Source organism: Chaetura pelagica, unplaced genomic scaffold, assembly GCF_000747805.2.
Source record: "Chaetura pelagica isolate M959 unplaced genomic scaffold, ChaPel_1.0 scaffold159, whole genome shotgun sequence".
Classification (NCBI taxonomy): domain Eukaryota; kingdom Metazoa; phylum Chordata; class Aves; order Apodiformes; family Apodidae; genus Chaetura; species Chaetura pelagica.
Window position 1 is genome coordinate 736157 of NW_009954555.1, and position 17429 is coordinate 753585.

The window sequence follows — 17429 nt, forward strand, 5'->3', positions numbered from 1 at the left end:
CCTACAGAGAGCACCAATATCAAGATGAAAAATATTTTTTATTTCAGTCATGTTTTTGTTGAGTAATTGGAATTATTCCCCTCCCCCTTTTTTTTTCTTCACCAAAACTTCATATATCCTAGACACCATCACAAGGCATTACATGGTAGAGTAGAAAGGAGCAAAAGACAAATGTCTACACTCTACCATGTACATAGCACGTCACAAATTCTACTTGAAAAGCCAGGGTTTTATCATATAGACATTCCTGGCTTCAGTTTTCTAGCAGATTTAGATGCCTAAAAGGAAAGCAACATATAGGGAAGAATTCATCTTCATTACATGATCCTTTTTCACAATTTCCTTCTGTGTAGCAGAATTAAGATCCATCCTTTGGAAGGAAGATTAATCAACGAGTTCCACACTGTACTACTAAGCCTTCCTAAGATATATAATTATCTCCTTGTTCTGAAAGGGCAAATGCATAATCCATACAAAGTTTTTAAAAGGGAGCTGTGTGAGACTTGCATCACAGACATTTTGGATATATCAAGGAGAAAGAAGGGAAGACAGATAAATAATACATGGGGTGATTTTCAAAGGTATAAATGGGAAGCAGGCACTCAGCTCCTGCTTGGTTTCGAAAGGAGTTCAGCATCCAACTGCCCTTTTGCCTTTGAAAATCTTCCTTCACAAAACCCTTGGTTACAAATGACTCCAAAGTTCAAAGAATGACCTTGCCCTTGTGGGAAACATAGGAAGGCTCGTGCCTTTTAAAGAAAGATTTATGAGACTGTAGCTGCAGATGTGACTGCAATGAGGAAACAACACTCTATAGAAAGGAAACTCTAAAGAAACATACTCTATTGAGTGGAGTGGATGGGTCACAAGAGACTAGAACCATGAGCAGAAAGTATGGACAAAAATACTCATTGCACAGATGGATGCTGCCTTACAGAAGCTCAGTAACTCTTCTACCAGCTTGCTTGGATAAGCTTATATTTCCAGTGCTGATAACCACAGACTTGCCCAGTATGGGATAAGGCAGGCATATCAACAAGATGGCATTTTGTTTGAATTTCATGAAATTGTCTAAAATGGGCTAATGCTGAGAACAAGGCAATGATGATACAGAGGGTGCATGTAATCCTACCTCATGGCTCAACTACCTGGGCTGGGTGTGCTGACAGCTACGCACTTGGTGAAGGACTGGGGATCTCTACAGCAGTTTAACTCAGTTTGGTAACTTTAGTCTTAAGCCATCTGTAACTATACAAACTCTGTATTTCACCTCGCTCATCTTCTCAATTAGCTTTTCCCACTGAGCTGGGGAAAAAGTAAATTTCCATGTATACAAATTAAGTGGAAAAGGCTGTGAAAGGATGAACCATGATAATAGGCAGGTACAAACTTACCACTTTGGAAAATGAAAGTAATAGGTAGGAAAGAATTTTCACAAACACAGATCTTAACCAGATGCCCTTATGTGAAGAAAGCACCCTTGCAGTTCTACCCATGATCACATGGTTCATTTACAGTCCATGTTAACACACCCTGTATGTAACAAAAATATTTCAAGAACATATATTTGTTCAGTATCAAGTATGGGATCGACCTTGGATCAAAACCACTTCCTATTTTTGGCTGCTGTCTCAGATCATACCACTCTCAGGTACTAAAGAGAGTTATTTTCACTGATAACACAGGAACAATTGAATTCTCTCAGTCATTAAGAGGAAGGACAAAATGTTCACTACACAGAGACTTCGGAATTAAAATAAAGATAAATGCACAGCAATCTAGGAATTACTTCATTTGTTGTTGTTTTCCTATGCCACAAAGCAAACTCAAACATTAGTGTAATAATTGACATTCACATGAGCTTGATTACTTTCCAAAAATATAAGTTAACAATTCCTGTTATACTAAATAACCCCTTAAATACTCCACAGTTCTACAATGCTGTATATTTAATATAACTTGGTTCTTTTGCACACAGAAGATTACAACTCACTTGAGGAACATTTTAGTTCTCACTCTGGTTAACTACTCCATTCCATCTGCAAAATATCTGTGTATAAGAGGTTTCATGGACTCCTGCATTGTTTCTGGGACCCCTGAAGTGTACGTATAGCGTGTTTCTAAAAAATCTACGTTTCAAACACAATGAACAATTTAAAGATGGTCAAGAATTCTATTTAACTTGTTTCCTGAATAATTTTTCTTATTGCTTTAGCAAACTTTAATATAGTCATTATTACCTTTGCAGCAGAGTTTGATACTCCATGTGTGACATTTCTTATGAGACCACCAACATTTCCGTATTTTATAAGCCCAGTAACACCTTCTGAAACATCATTCAACAGACCCATAGGGTTGCCAAGGAAATCCACAGAACCCAGAATCCTTGCAGCCTGACTAAGCAGCTCCTGTAAAACCAAAGAGAAGAATGAAGTATCAGTTGTGGGACATGTTAACATCAGTGAGGTTGAGAATAAAAAAAAGTTGTCCCACAAAACATATACAAAACTAAACAGTTTTACTGAAGAAATGAACACACCAATACTAGCAAGAGCAAAAATATTTTCATCTTCAAATGCAGAGTATTCTTAGGAGCACGTGATGCTCTTTCTCCATGCACCAAAGGTGTAACAAGGCACAAACGCTTAGTAAATAGCCGACGAGGAGCTACTGCACCCTCAGAACTCATCAATCAAGGGAAGTTCAGTCTGTGCCACAATAAAACCCACATGACACTTACCTCTTGAAAGTGTTTCAGAATGTCATTAATGATAAACTCCTGAGTTTCATAGGGATGGACCCTAGTGAAAGGATCCAGATTAATCACAGCATCTTCAAATCGGATTAGAGGAAATCCCAGTGTGCTTTTCAAAGCCTAATTAAATAAAAAGATATTGCTACTTTAATTTTTCTCTCTACTTCTCATTTATAGCACCCAAATGAATTAATCTTTAAGTGTCTGCAAACCAAAATTATCTGAAGCTGCCAGAGCAGCTTACCACTGCTAAGAAGACACTTTATATAGAAGTAATTACTCCATAAACCGTTTACTTGTGAGCGATGATCAATTATTAGACATGCATTTCTTTAATAACTAATAGTCATTAAACACTCCTCCTGATGCCATCTGTTTCCTACACTTGGTAGTAACATTTAAAAGCAAAATGTATTTAAGATCCCACACTCAATACTTTGCTGTAACTGCTCTAATGTTCAACTCCAACTTCATTTCCTTGACACACAGTGAAGACAAACCTGGGTGTTTTCCTATGAATGGATTAAGTGCCAGGATGAGCTGGAATAACACACATAACTTCCTGCACGCCTGAGGCTCGTTTCTTAACATTATGTGGTGCACTGAAATGCTTTAAACAAGCTTTTTCAATTATTTTATAAGGAGAAATCTAAGACAGTAATTAGCTCATGGGCCATCTGTAGCCTGGACCATCTACACAAAGAAAAAAAACCTCATTTAAGGTGGACAAGATACACATCTATATATACACATACATAAAAATAATTTTCGAAAAATTAACAAGAAAACTAGTATTTTAAGAAAGAATGAGATCCCTTCTATTTCAGGTCTTGATAACAGCATCTGCACAGTCACCAGAAACTGAAGAAGGCAAGAAGCCTGATACTGGTGTTACATCTTTCTCCATTAATAGCTCAGGCCTGCATGGCAGCAGGTAATACGAGTTTTTCTGCCATCTGCAGGCAATTAAGGTAAATGACAGGTCGGATTTCAGTTTGCAAGAAAGGACCTATTTATTTTTTCAGTAAATGGATGACTAACTAGAGTAGTCCTCATTATTCACTTGGGTAGGAAGTAATTTCCTGTTTAACTATCAGATATTATATAAGCCAACTTTGTTAATACTGGTACCTAATAAAAATAATCTGTCTACACCAAATTACCAGACAGCAATGTCCAAGGCAGGAACATTAGAAGTAGTTAGAAAAACTTCTACAAAGGCTCTACTGTGATTATAAAAAAAAGCGGGGTGGTTGTTGGGGGGGGGGGGGGGGGGGGGGGAAATGTATATGCCAAGTTTTCTCTTGGGAACAATGCTGGCAGCTGCCAAGACATCTCCATATGCAATCATACACCAAAGGTGGTAGGAAATCCAAACACAGCAGTGCACATCACTAGTTCCTTGAAGGCACCCAACATTAACACTGTTTTCTCTCTCTAAATCTGAAATAATGTAAAGAAAAGCATTTTCATGTGGAATCTAAAGTGCAAACATTCAAGATGCTGATGTTGAATTGTAAGGAACATCACAGCTCCTTTACACAAGGATTTGGGAAGAGCAATAGAAGAACAGACTGGTGATAGACACACATTCCACAAAACTAAACTTCTTTAGAAACTTGCACATCTTAATGTCCCTAATATTAAAGGCACAAAACCCCCTGCTGTCTCAGTTTTGGTATTTGAACACACAAGCTGATGGTCCCTTCCAATTCAAGCCATTCTATGATTCCATGAAATATGCAGCAGCTCAGTTCCTCCACAGTGCACAGGGGGTTCATGGTTTGTTTGTTTGGTGTTGTTTCTACTCCCCCACCTTGGAGGAAATTAGTTGTATTAACTCAGAAGGATTTGCAACACTGCTGACTGTTCCCACCTTGTTATGTCCAGGAAGGTCCCAACACACAACATACTGGACAAGATTATCATCTTCTTATAATTTGCAATCCCTGGTGCACTTGAACAACTGTGCTAGAAAATTTATCACATGAAAAGGCTCAGATTTTTTATCCAAATCCATACTCAATCTGAATTCACTTTAATACTGAACCAAATTGCACAGTGCTCACACAAACCTTCCAGTTCCATTAATGAAACTATGATCCTTTGTAAAGTAGTGAGTTATTAGGTGAAGTTGGCTGTGCTTCAACTGAAATTACAAAAATGAAAGAATATTACAGAAGAGACTGGAAATTATGTAAATTAAATAATATACTGCCACTTCTATTATTTGTAACTTAAATAATGGAAGAGTAAATGGAAATTAATGGTAGTAATTTGAAGCTTTTGTTCCCTTTTCCTCCTAGAATAGAATCTCTTTACTTGGAAGCACACTCTGTGACTGGACTGACTTACCTTGAGGTCTAAAGGTAGCTTGTTGGAAGTGAAGACACTCAACTTGATCTGAGGCACACTGATCTTCAGATTTTCAAAATAGTATCGCTTTTGTGCTCCCCCTTGTTCAACAACCTTTTCATGGAGGTTTTCATCATACTTTTCAACTTCTGAATTCAGACAAAACACAGGAATCAGAACAGATTATATATAAATAAATACGGGGCTATGAACGCATATTCTGTAGAGTTAATAGTTTCTCTGTATAAATAAAAAGTATGTGCGACTGCTGGTGTAGCCAACAAACTTACTCATGTTGGTGACAGGAAGTTGAACTTTGAGGCTCAATTTTTTTTTTTTCAGATCTCCCTGCATCTCTAATAGATGAATGTATTTTTTAAAAGTCATTCAACTTTAAGAGCTTTTGATTCTGCTTCTCACTGATCCTTGTCAGCACAGAGAAGCAGGGTGACAAACTCCACAATGTTTCCTACTGTGTAGTCCTGGTATGTTTTCCTCTCCTTACTTTCTCTACACTTACATGCTCAAATACCAATATAATGTACAAAGCAAGCAAAGCTGACAATCTTTTCAGTTATCACTACAGAATGGACAGAAGTTTCTTAAGTACAGATAAAGCCTACAATAGAAGAATTAGAACAACACCTATGAGGTCACAAGATCCAAGAGCTCTGTCTTGCCTCACTGAGTGGAAGAAAAGCTGTATTAAGTTAGAGCCAGGGGTATGGATGCCACAACTAATAGGTCAGACAGCCAAAATTTTCCTTCAGTTAGGCAGGAGAAACTGCCCAGGGAACAAATGGACAAAGCCATGGGTTTAAATAAACAAGCATCACTAAACAAAGTGGCTTGCCAAGTTAAGAGCACTATGCCTTTATCCCTATTTAAATGAATCCAGACAGGAATTTAAGATGACTTCTGAATTCCTTCCCCCAGAGGCTCAGCTCAGCCATCCTGTACTAGCCAACAGCAGCCACATGGGTCATTACCTGAGTACAGTACATACACACAATCCACAATAATATATTCACAGCTTTACAGGGATCACTGAGATATTATCTATCCAGCTTCTGCTCAAAAGCTGCAGTTTCCAAGCGGGCAAGAGTTTGCTTGGTATTTTGAACTTAGCTTACATGCTAAGATCATAATATTGTATAATGTAAAACTGGTCTTTGTAATTTTATACTATACCTGATTCAGACTGATCATAGCCAAAGAAACTCAACAGCTTCAGAAGTAGCTTCTCCTCAATTTGAACTGTGAACTTTCGAGCAGTGATCATGAGATGCTGTGAAGAGGAACAAGTCTCAGTTTACAGTATCAGCACTAGATATATGATCCACGTAAGCTAGTAAATTGGGCAATGTATCCTACTTCAATGGAGTATTTTCACTGGAATAGATTTGTAGCATGATTCCCACCTCCACAATGTCTTTGGCAGTTTTCTTCACTTAAGATTACCTGTGACTAGTGATGACAGTTTAAATTTTTGGAAAGTATTGTGCTTCATTACCTAAATCTAACACTTCAGAATCTGATGCTTAGCCATTTTCCAACACCAAAAGCAGGTGTTTTTCAAAACAGTGTCAAAAATACACAGCTGAAGATTCCAAGTGAAAGAAAAGATATTGATAACCAACTCAGTCATGCCCTCCCAGTGCACACCACAGGTGGTGGATAAATTTCCAACCATCAAGAGCTTCAGTGCACAGAACAGGGTTTAAGCTGTAAGATAACAGCTGATCAGAGAGATGTAATAACCTTGTACACAACTCATGGAAAGCACTGCTTAGATATTCTGCTTCACAATGCTACAATGGTACCTATCAGTTCTGAGGTGAGAATAACTGGCTTGCAAAGTACAGTCACAGATGTGAACAAAGGTGAGTCTGGCCTAATTTGTTACATTTTAAAACATATTATCCTTTTTATCACTGTACTGTAGCTTGAAGCTCTGTGAACATGAGAAGGTGGATATAGCATCTTTTAAGCCTCAGTATCAACTCAAAGTGTATTTCAAAAATTATTTAATTCAAATTACCAGTAGAAGTTTGGAACTAGAGAAGTCATTTATACAGAGTAATACCTGCATGGCACAATCAAGAAATTGTGGTTTACCTTGTATATATCAGTCAGTGCGTTTTTACTGGGAAATTTCATTGCATTTACTTGCACTGCAGGACCAGTCTCCACAGGTTCATTTTCACTCATCTTTGGTGTCAGAAAGAGCATAAAAGGCCGTGTGGTGCCAATAAGCTGGTTGTCCACCTACAGAGTGGAAAACAAAGACAAAAAAATCTGAACAGGTGACAATAAACAGCAAAACGGATCATCTTCAGCTACGGACATAAAAGCTCTCAGAAATACATGGTCCCTGAACAGGGAAATACCAGATATACTTGATTATTGATCATCACTGAGACTATATAAAAAATATTCAGAAAACACCTCCATTAAAAAAAAATGGTTACAGCTACCAACAAACAAAACCTGTAACAAAACTGCTGTGTTCTCTGGGACTTCTTTTTTCCTTTTTTGAAATACACAGCCAAAAATATGAAACAACAGTAGGGTTAAGCTACTTGCACATTTAAGTGGGGCTGATGCATGTAAGGATCCATTTATCTCATTTAATCTACATCAATACCCACAATTCACCTTTCAAGGAAATCTTGCATATTTGGGACAGAATTTAATTAATTTTGAGGAGTTATTTAGTGGAATAAAAACTTTACAGCTTAACCTGTGAATTCTGAATTTCAAAGGCTCAACTGAAAACAAAGGCAACTCTGAATATGCAAAGTCAGAAAAAACCTTAGTTGAAATAATAAAAAAAGGTTTACATTTGTCTTACTTGTCTGTGATTTATTCTGTGGTACTACCAGCATTAGTACTCCTGTTTTCAATGGCTGCTTTTTTGTCATGTAATGACAAAGAATCAAGAACCAGGAAGGGAGAGATAAAATAAAATTCTAACTTGCCTAATAGAAATCAATGGCATGAAATAGAACATATCACCATCAACTATCAATAAGTAAGGAACAAAGGAAAAAAGAAACATCAATGCTAACTGAAACTTCTATGATATTCAAGAGTTGAAATCTCAGTAACAACTTTAAATGTTTTTCAAACTGATGACAACAAAAAATTCAGAAAACCCATTAACAAATACATTTGTTTCAACAGCAAATACCTGGATGTCTTGCACACTGAGCTCCAGCATCTGACTTGTTGACAGTTGTGTGTAGTGGACATTAATTCTTGTGAGGCTTGCAAATACCAGCTCTTCAGGAACTTTGTTGACCAAAGACAATCCTACTCCACCTTCCAGTTTCACAAGCACCTGAGAAAAAGAATATTTGAAAAGAAAAAAAACCAAGCGTGAACAAACCAACACTGGAAAAAACCTGTGACACTGAATTCATACTTCTGCAAAATGGTTATTTTTATAGGCTCATCTCCAGAGAGGCTGAACAGCTCACTGATGATTAGTCTTCAAATAAAAAGGTGTTAAGACATAAACCCAATTTCTAAGAATGAGAAGTTTTAAAAGGAAAATCTACCAGTTCGTAACGAGAGGTCATAATAAGGAAAAGCTAAAAAGCAATTCCTCCAACCTCCTCAAATCTAGAAAGGAAAATGATAAAGGAAAGAGACAGATACTAGTTGTAATATCTTACTTCTAACTCCTGCTCTGTATCTGGGTTTTTTAACTTGCGCAGATCTTGCTCAGTGACTGCAAGTTCTTCTCCTTCGCTGGATAAACGGTCATTTCTGCGCTGGTTAAAATCTGTTATCTGATAAACAAACACATCACTACCATAAGCACTTTTCTGTCTATAAATTACAGCTATATTGTCCTACTTTATAAAGTTATTATTTTAAAAAAAATAAGCACAATGAAATATTTTGTCAGAATTATTTCTGCTTTAAGTTATTCCCCTCCCCCTTCTTATCATTACATTTTGTAAGACAATTCAGCAAAATTAACTTATTTTTCTTTTGAGATGCAATACAGCAAAAGGTGTTTTAAATACAAGCAAATAATGAAACTAGATTCTTGTTAATGAAGAACTTTCACCTGTAGAACTCTAGTTGGCCCATCTGGAAGGACTTTAACAGCTAGTACTCCTGACCCAGGCCTCATTTTTTGGTTTATGAACTGCTGTTCAGGTGGAACTGGCCCCAAAAGTTCAAGTGAAGTATCAGGACCAAGAACAACTTCTGCTCCATCATGAAGACCTAGGATTCCCCCCTTTGTCTGGAGAAAGAATAAAAAGATTAAGGAAAAAATAATAATTAAGGGCATTTTACTTTCCTCTCCTTACTCTTCAGAACTAAAAGAAATATTTTACTTGGTATTGCTGAAGTTTCTGTTAACTCATGTTTAATTAGCTTGGCAGCTAGAAGAACAGCCAAGATAAATAAATAGGTATTCCCACTGCACATTCAGAAACTGAAGCTATCATATCACAACTGAAGAAGGGGAAATCCTCCCTGAAAATATTTTCAAAATTATAGAAAGCTTTTTAGAAGATGAACTCTGGATCTGCAGATGAGGATGTAAATCCTTACTGAGTCAGGTTTTTTTGTTTGCTTCTAAGTAGTAGCTTACACAGTAATTTGATCACAAAATTATCAATGGAACATCATAAGACTAAGTGAAATCTTTTTCTCTATATCTGTTTTTTGGTATTAGAACTGAAACAGCATCATGACTGTATCTGGAGGTTGGAACCTTCTTTTATGGCTATGACATTCCTTTTAGTTCCTGTCAATACTAAGCCCAAATGACTCTCTTTTCTGGATCACCAACAGTCAAACGAAGTTCAACATCTAATCAATACAGACCTGGACAACAAGTCCATGAATACCGCAGGTCAATTTTCCATCACGAAAACTCCATGTCTGGGTAGTGCTGCGCCGCCGATCGGGCCTTCTCAGCATCAGGGGCTCATACCTGCAACCAACACACACCACTAGTACTGAGAGGATTCCAGTTTTACTCTTAAGATCTGTTAATGGCAAACACTAATTTTGTTCAAGCTCGTTTTCCTCATCTCACTTCTGAAGTGCTCTTTCAACCATCTGCTGCTGAAAACACATTAGCCACACTCTTAAATGTATTTCCAAACCACAGAAGTGATTATAAGGTCCATTCATGAAGGTATAAGATAAAATCTAGCTCTTCCACATGCCTTCAGATTTTTTTCTTTCCTTATTCATCACATTAAGTATGTTTTCAAAGACATGGTTAGAATTTACATCAGTTTCCTGAGAAACTGTATGTGCAATACCTGTTATCTGTGACAGCTGCCAGACCTGCAATATCCAAAATCATACAAGAGTCCACAGAGCGAGGAGAAGGTTTTTGGGGGTTATGAGGAACTGAAGAACCTTCATGGCAAAGCATTCCTGTGCCCGTCATTCTCCAAAGCTGGGATCGCTTTCCTGGCTCCTGTTACATAAAAGTTCAACATTTAAATGAGCACAGTAGTAGAGAGTAAATATTTCTGTTCTGTTTTGCTATCATATGCTTTGAACTGTAATTCTTGGAATGACTTGTATACATTCAACTACAGAGCCCTCAATTACGTTTAGGAACTAGTTTGTATAAAGACTTCTAATTCAATTCTGATATTCAATTAATATGCATTCTACATTAGCATTGTTAGCTGCAGAGCTGTATTTAAAAGCTGTTTTTTATTTCAGCAATATTTAAACACAGTTTCTATTTCAGAACTCCACAAACAGAACACTTAGCTTACAACTGAACCAAAAAGGAAGCATGCCCTACCTTGCAACTTCATTAGAACCTCCAGCATCCAATCACCACACTAGGTTGTCTCAGAGGCATTTACAATGTTCCTTACTACTTTTATTCCAATTCCCTTTTCTTCACCCTCACCCCCATAAAAGCCATACATAGAAGTACCATCAAAATTCAGGTAATCTGAACTGCAATTACCTGTCACATTCAATGGAGTCTACCCCCAATATTTAAAAGCTCCCATGAAAATGCTTTTTTCTTTCTCCCAGCATACAATTTTACTTCAGCACATTGCAACAGCATTTTAATAAAAGTCAAATGTGTCTTTGTACCTTCTTTTTCAGTACAACTCGTTGAGTCTTTGGAGAAACATCAAGGACAAGTTCTGCATATGCAGCATCCTTATTTGAAGCAACTGGTCTTACACTTGACTCCTGTAAACTAGAACACGAAGAAAGCATCATCCTCTTTATTCAGAGTAGCTGCTTCCTCTGTAGGCTGAATTAGATCTGCACCAAATTCCAATCAACGATACTTATGCTTCCAACACAGCCAGTGAGAAAGTAATTATATTGCTTGGGGTTTTCCCTCCTCTTCTTATTTCTGTAATTATCAGTGTAAACTCTCACTTGGAGTCCATTCTTAAAAGGCGCTTTGATTTCTAACTGCAACCAGGAACTTCACAGGCAACTAAGATAAATTCCAAAGAAAATTTTCTACCTTATATTGAGGAAAGGAACAAAGCATGTAACAATCTCCTGTAGCTGTTTTCAGTAAGATATGAACTAATGCAAGTTCAAAATTCACAGGCATGTCGTAAACAGGTGTGTCCTGTATTCAAGGGCTCTTCCTGCACCAAATGAAATTAAGCCCCAGATGTGACCCTAAACATCTCTGTGCTTCTAAGATCAGACAGTGGGGCCACAGCTAAATCCTTCTCACTATGTGACAAGATAAACAATGGCAAGCTGCACCTATAAAGCTAAGTCACCATGGCCAAACAAGGTAAGATATCACCTGCCAGACCCAACTTCTGAATTTTGGCATTTCTTCTGCTAGCTGCAAAGTTGAACTACACTTGAAAAACTTTCCAACGACAACCATTAAGAGAACAGTAACATAAACATGGACATCCAAAATATTTTCATCTAATATCTAAAGAATTACCCTGAGAAAGTATATGTAGCAGCAATGTAAATGAAGTTTTCATAGTACAGCTGCTTGCTATCTTGGAAGTCATTCATGCTGCAGACAATTTCTGAGGAGCCAGCCCCTTTCACTGTCAGCATTATGAAAGGTGGGAGAATAGGTTCATCCCAGGCATAATCCAGAGAGGTCATGGGCTTGACTTCAGTGTACAGTCTTGGCTCAACGACACCATGCTGATTAAAAACAACTGGGACCTGTAACAGTGATGAAAGAGGATTTAGTTTCATACAGAAATTGTTAATCAGGCAGATTTTTTGCTATCATTTGTTCACTTTTCAGGACCTGATCACTGAAACATGTTCAGCTCACAGCTTCCCTGCGCCAGTGGTCTCAAATAACTTTTCTTCTAATTGAATCTCAATTAAATATAGTCCCAAAGGGATGAAAAATGCCATCCTTGTTTCTGTCTGTCATCTGGGGTTCAAAGCATCTTTAGTTCCCTGGTAGCATCTCAAACACTCTAAATCAGTATTAGGAGACTTGCCAATTTTTAATGAACAGTTCAGTACCAAAATCCAGAATGAGAACAAGCAATAATTTAGAGCTATGTCTCCTGCTCTGATCACAAAGCAGTCAGTAAGTTACTGAAAATAGCACAAAGTAAATTCTCTGATTTTTATAATCACTAGCACAATGTTCTCACTCATACTTTTTCTTGTAACACTTCAAATGCACTCATGAAATCCATAATGTTAGCACTACTATTTAAACACAAAGTAATTGAGTACTATCAACTTTTACTAAAGCTTCAGAAATTTAAAATTATACACAGAAATAGCTCTTGCTATACACACTTTCATTTTATTCCATTGCACAAGCTAGTCAGGTCTCCTCTTCTAATGAATATAAAAAATCCTTTTGTTTTTTTTTTACTTAAAAATAGAAGAAAAAATGGGATTGTTTTCTCTTTTACCTTGGAAAAATTGTCTACGCGGAAGGGTGGGGGTAACTGGTCTGTGTCACTGAAGGCAATGCGGTATGTGGCTCCTTGGAGAGTGATTTCTACTCTTAGAAAGTAACACTTTCCCAGGGTGTCCCTGAAGAAGAACAAACAAGTGAAAGAGAGGTTGGTTTCTTGTCATTGTCACCCACAGTCTTAAGTGTTAAACAGCTGCTTCTATCAACGAAAGGGAAGTATGGCCCACAAAATGTATATACAGTCATCACCTCATATTAATATGGAAGGAGTTGTTCTTGTTGACCTCGAAGCCCCCAGACCAAACACAGTTTGGAACATCCATTAGTCTCACACACAAGAGCTGATCGTAATCATAGTGGACCACGACGCTGGAACCAGGGAGTGTGGAGATGTAGCCATCAGGATTGGATGCTCCCTAGGAACAGAAACTGGTAAATATACATACATATCCTACAGGTATTAAAAGCCACGGTGTTAATCTATATACCTCTCACGTGTGAACACAGAAATTATTCTGTTTGGTGGATGTTGGTATTAGAATACTCAGAAGGATCTTCATAAGCAGCCCAGACTTTCAAGTGTAATACTGTGTTCTTTTTGGTTAGAAGACACTGTAACTAACTACAGGTATAATAACAAGTAATCAAAAGGAGGCATCTTACCCGACCTCTGGCAAACTCTCGCTGAACAAAGGCAAGTTTGTAGGTTGATTTGTTATCTAACAGATACCGGGGTGCAAATGTCACCATGCATGTGTCGATGTAACGGCCCCTGCCTTTTTTAATATCAATACCTGGTAATAAAAACAAGTAGAAAACAAAGCCGTTATTTACAAGCAAGAGCAAAAGACATCTGCCACAATGTGAAGCAGATATTCTTTTTCTTGGATTCCTGAGATGTGCTGTTTCTGCCACACCACTGCCCTGTTTTGAAACATTTTAAACAGTAAACATAATTTTATGCCATCACCCTCTGTTTCTCAAGTACAATTTAGTGATCATAAGCACTGCAGAGAAAAAAACCCATTATTTCAAATCACAAGTAAATCAATGCAAGTAATTATTCTACTTCTAAACATATGAAAAAGAAGTCCTCAAAAATCACTGTGAAGTAACTTCCAAACTGTAATTTCATGAAAAACTAAAAGCTTCCAAGGAAATGGCACTTTAGAAGTTGCACTCCCTTCCACATCAGCCTCCAGGGGCACCACAAAGCAAAAACCACAGAAGTAGCACATGGCTGAACAGGTACAGTAGTTAGACACCCAAAAGAATGAAAGACAGGAAGGAGGAGGGATTTCAAATGTACTTAGAAGTAACATACATGGATAATAAAGACACAGAAACTGCAAAAATAGTTTGTAAATGCAGTCATTAACAGTCAATGATGAAGTGTAAAAATAAAAATAACTGTAAGTTGATTTTTAAGCCAATGAAATTCAAAGACAAAAATGCTTAGAATAATATTTCTTATTTAATAATTTTCTCTGGACCCTCAAAAACCTTAACAACATGTTTCTCTGCAGTAATTGTTCTGTTTCTGGTGTCACTCATACCATGTCTTACCAAGTTCTACAGTATTTCTCAGATGTTCCTATCAACACATACCAATGTTATAGATGAGGCCTGGCCTGTTTCCATGCTGGATCACTTTAAGGGCTCTGACACCACTACCACCATCCAGGGAGAAGCCCTGGCACCAGCCAGGCATACCTTCAGGATGGATTCCTTTTCCAATCCGCATGGTACAACTAGGGGTAAGAAGAAAACACCAAGGTTTACTCATTTAAATTGAAGGATCAGTTATCAACGTGATGCTGATGATCAAACACAAGAAGAACACCTTTGTTTTAATATAAAAGCATTAGGAGCCATGATAAATCTCAAGTAAATCTGCATTTCTGCAATAAGCTTTCAACATATTGGTCAAGATTAAGTGACCATTTCTTGTAAAAAGCTTGGGAGCTTTCAGACTGATCAGCTACAATAACATTTGTGGTTGTTTTCTTTGAAAGAAAATGGAATACATTTTAATTGTAAGTTTAACCCTTGTTCCTTTGAGCTAAAAATCACAGAACATTGTAGATAAATCTACTTTCAATCATGTTCTTATTTCCTATTCACACAGAAAAAGCAAGTTCTCAGTTCAAGTAGCTGAAAACTTTCCAAAATTTTGCGATTTCCTTTTACATCAGGATCACAACAGCTCTGCTGCAAGTGGATCTCCTACTAAGTGACTGCTACTACTTCTCAACATTCAGTTTAGGATGAGAGGTTGGAGTGGTTTTTTTATTGGTAAAGTCTCCTCACAAAGGTTTTTTATTTCCTTACAAAAGAAGCATGAGTTCAAAACATGCACAATAAAACCAAAGCAGCCTGCAGACACAACAGAATTAGCTCACCAAGGAGTTTTCAGTAGGAAATGTCTACACACCAAATATGCTTATTCTAGTATTGAGAAACTTAGTAACTTAACAGGTCTTTTCCTACATGATTTATATCAGCACCCAACCCTCTGCAAATGTCTTCTACACTTTGTAAGGTTCCCTCTTCGCTTCTTGGGGTATTACTTACAAGTTTGGCTGTTCTTTGTCAGCGTAACAGAAGAGCAGTGGGCTGAGGCTTCTAGCAAGTTCGTGCTCCTCAAACTGACCTGCAGCATCTGTTTTTGCGTTATCTTGTCTGAATGCCACACCACTGCCCTGTTTTGAAACATTTTAAACAGTAAACATAATTTTATGCCATCACCCTCTGTTTCTCAAGTACAATTATTTCAAATCACAAGTAAATCAATGCAAGTAATTATTCTACTTCTAAACATATGAAAAAGAAGTCCTCAAAAATCACTGTGAAGTAACTTCCAAACTGTAATTTCATGAAAAACTAAAAGCTTCCAAGGAAATGGCACTTTAGAAGTTGCACTCCCTTCCACATCAGCCTCCAGGGGCACCACAAAGCAAAAACCACAGAAGTAGCACATGGCTGAACAGGTACAGTAGTTAAACACCCAAAAGAATGAAAGACAGGAAGGAGGAGGGATTTCAAATGTACTTAGAAGTAACATACATGGATAATAAAGACACAGAAACTGCAAAAATAGTTTGTAAATGCAGTCATTAACAGTCAATGATGAAGTGTAAAAATAAAAATAACTGTAAGTTGATTTTTAAGCCAATGAAATTCAAAGACAAAAATGCTTAGAATAGTATTTCTTATTTAATAATTTTCTCTGGACCCTCAAAAACCTTAACAACATGTTTCTCTGCAGTAATTGTTCTGTTTCTGGTGTCACTCATACCATGTCTTACCAAGTTCTACAGTATTTCTCAGATGTTCCTATCAACACATACCAATGTTATAGATGAGGCCTGGCCTGTTTCCATGCTGGATCACTTTAAGGGCTCTGACACCACTACCACCATCCAGGGAGAAGCCCTGGCACCAGCCAGGCATACCTTCAGGATGGATTCCTTTTCCAATCCGCATGGTACAACTAGGGGTAAGAAGAAAACACCAAGGTTTACTCATTTAAATTGAAGGATCAGTTATCAACGTGATGCTGATGATCAAACACAAGAAGAACACCTTTGTTTTAATATAAAAGCATTAGGAGCCATGATAAATCTCAAGTAAATCTGCATTTCTGCAATAAGCTTTCAACATATTGGTCAAGATTAAGTGACCATTTCTTGTAAAAAGCTTGGGAGCTTTCAGACTGATCAGCTACAATAACATTTGTGGTTGTTTTCTTTGAAAGAAAATGGAATACATTTTAATTGTAAGTTTAACCCTTGTTCCTTTGAGCTAAAAATCACAGAACATTGTAGATAAATCTACTTTCAATCATGTTCTTATTTCCTATTCACACAGAAAAAGCAAGTTCTCAGTTCAAGTAGCTGAAAACTTTCCAAAATTTTGCGATTTCCTTTTACATCAGGATCACAACAGCTCTGCTGCAAGTGGATCTCCTACTAAGTGACTGCTACTACTTCTCAACATTCAGTTTAGGATGAGAGGTTGGAGTGGTTTTTTTATTGGTAAAGTCTCCTCACAAAGGTTTTTTATTTCCTTACAAAAGAAGCATGAGTTCAAAACATGCACAATAAAACCAAAGCAGCCTGCAGACACAACAGAATTAGCTCACCAAGGAGTTTTCAGTAGGAAATGTCTACACACCAAATATGCTTATTCTAGTATTGAGAAACTTAGTAACTTAACAGGTCTTTTCCTACATGATTTATATCAGCACCCAACCCTCTGCAAATGTCTTCTACACTTTGTAAGGTTCCCTCTTCGCTTCTTGGGGTATTACTTACAAGTTTGGCTGTTCTTTGTCAGCGTAACAGAAGAGCAGTGGGCTGAGGCTTCTAGCAAGTTCGTGCTCCTCAAACTGACCTGCAGCATCTGTTTTTGCGTTATCTT

General features: G+C 37.4%; 1 protein-coding gene across 2 annotated transcripts in view; it reads right to left on the minus strand.

Annotated features, from left to right (window-relative positions):
* The window catches only part of VPS13D (vacuolar protein sorting 13 homolog D (S. cerevisiae)), a 104119-nt gene that overhangs the window by 35680 nt on the left and 51010 nt on the right, over positions 1-17429 (minus strand). For both annotated transcript variants that reach the window (XM_010005122.1, XM_010005121.1), the window contains 16 exons: positions 16358-16500; positions 13671-13801; positions 13257-13423; positions 13003-13126; positions 12048-12283; positions 11213-11321; positions 10408-10568; positions 9962-10070; positions 9192-9371; positions 8791-8907; positions 8304-8453; positions 7229-7378; positions 6302-6398; positions 5111-5259; positions 2741-2875; positions 2241-2408 (listed from right to left, as the gene is read on the minus strand). In XM_010005122.1, coding sequence (XP_010003424.1) covers positions 2241-2408; positions 2741-2875; positions 5111-5259; positions 6302-6398; positions 7229-7378; positions 8304-8453; positions 8791-8907; positions 9192-9371; positions 9962-10070; positions 10408-10568; positions 11213-11321; positions 12048-12283; positions 13003-13126; positions 13257-13423; positions 13671-13801; positions 16358-16500 — 2326 coding nt within the window. The remainder of the gene's footprint in view (positions 1-2240; positions 2409-2740; positions 2876-5110; positions 5260-6301; positions 6399-7228; positions 7379-8303; positions 8454-8790; positions 8908-9191; positions 9372-9961; positions 10071-10407; positions 10569-11212; positions 11322-12047; positions 12284-13002; positions 13127-13256; positions 13424-13670; positions 13802-16357; positions 16501-17429) is intronic.